At 41.3% G+C, this 6,213-nt stretch overlaps 1 protein-coding gene across 1 annotated transcript; it reads right to left on the minus strand.

Moving 5' to 3' along the window:
* Positions 1-3,699: 3,699 nt before the first annotated feature.
* On the minus strand, positions 3,700-4,719 carry LOC104282668 (G-protein coupled receptor 55-like). Its single transcript, XM_009880785.1, has one exon. It carries the CDS (start codon positions 4,717-4,719, stop codon positions 3,700-3,702), a length of 1,020 nt encoding a protein of 339 aa, XP_009879087.1.
* Positions 4,720-6,213: the final 1,494 nt, after the last annotated feature.

Below are 6,213 nucleotides of genomic sequence, written 5' to 3' on the forward strand. Positions count from 1 at the left end.
TGCTCAAAAGTTCTGCCCTTTTTGCGCTAAAAGATTTGACTATTGCAAGAGCTCTGTAAAACCAACACAGCTGGGCTCTCTTCCTTCTCTCTCTTTCTTCAGACATTTCAAGTATACTTAGACAGGCTGCTCTCATTTGCATGTATAACTGGCAAAATTTACACAAATGGAGTTATATATAAAACCACTTTTGGCCAATAAAGAAGTGGCACTGGTGGCAATAAATGGGAAGAAAGTAGTCCAATTTAACTTTCAGATTCTGTGCTCTGAGTTTGCCGCCATGTATGCCATGAGCAGACTGAGTCTGTAGACCAGTTGTACGTAGTGGGACCTGCCACTCCCCATTACTACAGCTGATTTTCATAAACTGACTTCTGTTTCCTTTATTGAGAAAATTACATTGATTTCTTTCTGTAAGTGGAAGTCCCTCCCTGCCTGAGTGTGCTGGGACTCAACCACTGACCAAGCTTTGGCATGAGTGAACGCTGTCTGCCTAGCCCTGGCAGATCAATCTTTTTCCCCACCCACGCATACGAAAGTCCCTACACACTTTTCCTCTCTGCCTGCTGTGTATAGGCACTTATTCCTTTGAAGATTAGAAAATTACCTTTTCCAAGTCCGTAGCGATAAATGCGTTGAAGACAAAGATACTGCTTCCTTAGTCCTGACTTTAAATATCACAGGCTTGTGTGCTAGGCCACAGTTGCTGCTGCCTAGTCACTTTTAGGCAGCTAGTGCATTTCCTCAGGCTTGCACTGTGCTTGTAACAAAGCCATTGACAACTAGTGCCATAACATCAGCAGCACTAAGAAGAGGCTTTTTGTCTTGGAGGAGAAAAAAAATAAACAAACCTGCATTTGCCAAGAGTCACGGGGCAGTGGAAAGGGACATCTGGAGCCAGTTTCCTTCAGTGTTGGATCAGATCAGCCATGACTTTATCTGGCTGTGTCCTGGAAACCTCTGTGAGAGGATATTACAAAGCTTCTCTGGGTAACCTCTTCTGGTGCTGCATTGCCCTCCTAGTGAAGAAGTTTTTCCCAATATGGAACCTGAACCTGGGCAGCGCTTGACTCCATCACTGCCTTCCAGCATGCTTGATGAAATCAGACCAGTTCCCTTGACCTCTCCTTGCAGAACTGTGCCCAAGACCCCCAACCATCCTGCACACTGTCTGCTTGAACCTCTCTGGTTTCTCTTCATCTCTCTTGAACTGAGAGATCCAGAGCTGGACATCCTATTCCAGTGAAGCCTCACCAGCTTAAATACAGGAGGTTAATAATATTTTCTTTTTCTTTTTTTCATTTTCTTTGCACTGACCCCATTTTTAGTGAGCCCTGTTATCAACTTTGCCATAGTTACACAGAGAGGACACCACTGGCTTGTATCGAGCCTGGTGCCCCTTGTTGCCCTTTTGGAAGGACATCTACCTCAGCCCTACTGTCCCAGGCCCTGATGGTCCACAGGGTTGTCCTGCCCTGGGTGCAGTACTCTTAAGTTTCTCGTTGCTGCACTTCAAGAGGTTGCTTCTCCCCTGTCCTGGAGTTTATAGGGCCTCTGGAACGAGGGTCTGCCATCTTAGCCATACCACTGGTTTAGTGTTGTGCGCAGGATTGCAGAGGGTGTGCGCTGTATCATCACCCATTGCATCTGCATGAAAAGGTTTAAATAAAAAGGTCAGTGTTATACTTTGTACCTTTAAGTGCTGTGTTTTTGCAGCCACAAATTGCACTGATGGTAATGTAAATTTTCAGATAGTCGACTAATTATAAAAGCAAGAGCTCAGAGCATTCTGGAGGAAAGATTTTAGGGGATTTAGAGGGTGATTGTCAAGAATTTGTGGAGAGGGTTTTCACAGAAAATTTATTAAATTATCCAGACTTCTGGGTTTGATCTACTTTCCTGTTTTTACTTTTTCTGTTTATTACTGTTTATTCTGTTGTTCTTGATTGCCATAGTTACAAACCTGAAGTAGTTCCTGGGAAGGAAAATCTCCAATTAAGTCTTCGAGCTGTTTTAAGGTGAAAATGGTGAAAGTTTGTGATGAAATAGGTAGATAAGAATAATACACTGCTGTCAGATTAGGGAATTAAAATGTATTTTCAAATAATACACTTCATAGATACAGTTTATTTAGTAGAACATGTTCTTTCTCACAGATATATTTCATATGCAAAGTAACATGGAAGGTGCAAAAAAAGAAAAGTTAACTCATACTGAAAAGGCTGCAAGTTTCTGAATGATTGAGGCAGTAGCAAGTAATGTTTTGAAAACCTACTGGTTTGGAAAGCTCTTCCTTTTGCCCCTCTGCAGATAATGGCGAAGATAATGATAAAAACCTTTCTTTGCCCCTGAGGTCTTTGTGTGCCTCAGCTGTGGTCACAGTTTTAGTACTAACAAGTTCTAAAATGCTCGTACATTAGGCCCAGTGTTAGAGATACGCGGCTGCCCACTTGCACAATCGGCCATTTCTATGGAAATCAATCGATGGCAAATTGTATTTTCAAAACTGACCCCCTTTCTCTTTAATTTGCTCCAGACAGAAGGTAATTTCTTTTCACATTTTGAATAAAGGGAACATCTGCCCCAGAATGAGGACGTGATTACAAGCGATTTTAGACCATTTTTACAGCCTTTTTTTTAAAAGGCACGGAAATGGATTTCTGGATGTGAAAGTATTTCTGGCCGAGAAGGCTTGAAGCATGTTCAGAGATGTTTTGTGAAGTGTACAGTACAGGCTAGAAGGGCTTCTCTAAGGAATGAAGGGGATAGAGGTTGTCCAATCTTCCAGCTGGCAGCGAGGAATATACCAGATAGGTGCTCTCTATTTTTCTGCGATGAAGGGCTTGCTTCCCTAATTCCCCTCCTCCAAGAAAGAATGAGAAGACAGACATAAGAATTTCATACGTGTGTCATGTTATATCTTTGATAGAAATACGGTGATGTAGAAATAAATTTCATCCCATGCAGTCTTTCATGCCATATTTGAAGGGATTCTTTTGGTTGTCATGTGCAGAAGCAGTTTTAAAATTGCAGGAGAAATCTTTGCTGAGGAATCAGCATGGTTAATCAGAAATGTTTGTTGCTCAAGGAGTTGCTGGTACCCAAGATACTCTGTTGGGGCAGTATATTGGGCAGTCTGTTCTCCGTGAAAGAGCAGAGGCTGCTGTCCTGTGTAGCAGCCCCCACCAGTGTATAATGCTCACAGGAAGGAGGATTCACTATTATCCCAGCCGGGACTTGCTGTTCAAAGCAAATGAGCTCTGACAGTGACGTTCTGTAAGATTTGTAGAAGGAAAGAGCAGAGTCAGACTTTTGGTCAGATACTGACTTTTGTATCTCAGATACATTCCAAGTTTAAAAATGAAGGTTTTGAACAGTTATTTCTATGTTTGGCCCTTAGCAACAACTTTCTGATCATGTTGGCAAAAGGAAAACCAGTGCAGCAATGACAAAGGCTGATTTTAAGTGGCATTCCAATGATCTGGGTAGCTTTCCTCTGGCAAGTCTTTCACATTTAGTAGATACCGTCAAGGCTAATGCTTCTTTTGGTGTTGCTCTGTCACTTTGGTAATGCTGGTTCTTTTTTCCAACATTTTTTCTCCTTTCATCTTTAAAGGGGAAAATAATATGGAGCAGGTTCACATTCACTGGAAAAACATTGTCCTTCTCCCTCCTGCACCCTCCCTGCCATGGTCAAGCTCACCCTACTGCTATGTCAGGGATAATGCTGTCGGCATCCTGTGAGGCAAGTGGGACCTGAGGAAGAGAAGTTCTTCCACCATAGGCAGTCCCATCATGTGGCACGAGGCTTAAAATGGGACATAGTTTGATAACCTTTTTCAGGTGTGTTTTCTCACGAAACTCTTCTGCAGCAAAGTAATAAAAGATGGCATCCAGGCAGCAGTTCAGGTTGGCAAGTATCATTGACACCTGAATGAAGAGGCTGATGGTTTGTTTCAGACTGCAGTCCTCTATCACGTGATATTTTACCAGGCACTGTAGGCAGATCGCAAGGTGGATGGGTGTGAAGCACACCAAAAACACCACGAGGTTGATGATAATGACTCGTAAGGAGCCACTGCCTTCTACCTTCTTTTTAGCTTGACTTTTGTGATTCAGAAGAATCACGATGTTTTGGGCAGAGCAGAAAACCATCACTACGAGTGGGATCAGAAATCCAACGACTTCCACAGAAACAATGACAGGGATGCTCCATGCCTTTTCTGACATGTTGTAAAAGCATTTAATATAATTTGTCTTGGGAAAAGCATACATTTGGATGCTGCAAAGCCAAGTTACTGTCCATATGATGAAGCAAATCAAGATAGCCCATTTGGGGGATTGGTTAGCTCGACCTTCAAATGGGTGCTTTATGCAGATATATCTGTCGACAGTAATGCAGACGGTGATGAAGATACTGCCATACATGTTGATGAAATAGAGAGACTCTATGAATGAGCACAGGAGTTCGGGCGCTTCTGTGCTAGAGTAGTACAGCTTGAGTGGGAGTGAGAGAAGCAGCAAGACATCTGCAAGTGCGAGATTGATCATGTAAACTGAGGTTTTGGTCTGTTTCTTCCAAAAACAGCAGAACACGGAGAGGGCCAGGGCGTTAAGAACCAGCCCAAGAGTGAAGGTGGGGATGGAGATCCCCAGCCGCAGGGTTTCTGCTAATCTGTCGATGTCTGTAAAATTGCATTCCTTGCTGCTGTTGGTCATTTCTCCCCTAAAATGACAGAGAGAACAGGTTGGAAATGTGTAACGCTCCCAGTTAATGCCTTGATATATCAGAGCAAGATACTTTCAAACACAACTCTGGGCTTTTTTTGTTTTGAGGCATACACTTAATCAGTCTTTGGTTATTATTGGAAGCAAATCCTCATTTCAAGCACAGAGCTTTCTATTTTCAATTTGAGTGGATTGATCTGTTATAAAGGAGCCTGATTCCCAGTGGCAGGTAGTCGGCATCCACTAACTACCATGCCCTTTAAGATAATCCGATTCAGATATTGAAGAGACTGACCCATTCAAACATATGTTTTCAAAACCTAAACCAGTGCACTGAAGTGCACTGGCTATCTCTAGTAACTTGTACATCTAGTGAAACTTCTGTAACACGTTCGGTTCCTTCGCTACACAGAAATTCATGAAATTATTCTTCCATATTAAGGCAGGTCATACTGATAGCTGGGATTTTACTTTTATATCGATGAATCCCTATACATTAGTAGTTTTTGCTGATGTGCTTTTACTGCACCTGCATTTATATGGATGCTTTAATTTCATATAGTGCTTGTATCCAATGCAGTTTTTTAGAAGGTCAGCTTAAGAAGACTGATCTTTTATCTAGGTGCAAATTGAGTAAGCGCCTTTTCTAGCTTGTGTTTAACATTCAGCATTGGTTAAAAACTGGGTTTGCAAGTACTTTAAATTTTAACTGATTATCTTAGATAATCTGGCAAAGATTAGCAAATGGAAGGCATGACATGTTAATAATGCAGTTCTTTACAAAAGTATAATTTATATGGAATAAGTGTTATCACCATTCTTAAAAATATACATGTACTTTAACTAACTGTGCCTTAAAACTGCTTTTTGATAACCTCTTTAAATAAAAATCACAAAAAAATCCTAAAGAAGGGGAAGAAATTAGTAGTTAAAGTTTCCGGTCCCGCTCAGCCAAACAAGTAGCTCAAAAGAAATGTTAGGAGTAAGTGAAGAGGTTTTAAGAAGAACTTGATTAAGAGGTGAATCTCTGCTTTGGAGGACAAAAAGTGACAGGTAGTTCATAAGGACAATCAAATGGAACTGGACTTTGCTAAAGAAACCAAATAACAATTAGAGAAAGAGTTTTTGTTTACATGGCTGAAACAAAATACAAAAAAGAGAGAGAGAAATGGAGAACAAGTAGAACTGCTAATTTTAACTGAGGAGATGGCCTTGGGTTTTGCCAGATCTTATACCTCTGCTTTCACAGAGGTGTGCTGGTGATGGGGTGACTTACAGGAATCAGTGAGTGATAATGGAAATAACTGTATCTGAACATAGAATGCACTTAGAGCATAATTCGCCTGTATTAGGGAAAACAGTATATTTCCAGCTCAGACTATGGAAAGAAGAGGCACAAAAAGCTGAAGGTTTGACCCAGTAATTGTTATGAAGTATGTATTTTATTAGTGTGTCTGGAAAAGGATCAATCTAGTCTATCTGTTG

The sequence above is a fragment of the Charadrius vociferus genome, unplaced genomic scaffold (genome assembly GCF_000708025.1).
Source record: "Charadrius vociferus isolate BGI_N301 unplaced genomic scaffold, ASM70802v2 scaffold643, whole genome shotgun sequence".
Taxonomy (NCBI): Eukaryota; Metazoa; Chordata; class Aves; order Charadriiformes; family Charadriidae; genus Charadrius; species Charadrius vociferus.

Coding starts and splice junctions, on each gene's coding strand:
- LOC104282668 (XM_009880785.1), bottom strand. CDS start 4,719: ATGACCAACAGCAGCAAGGAATGCAATTTTACAGACATCGACAGATTA.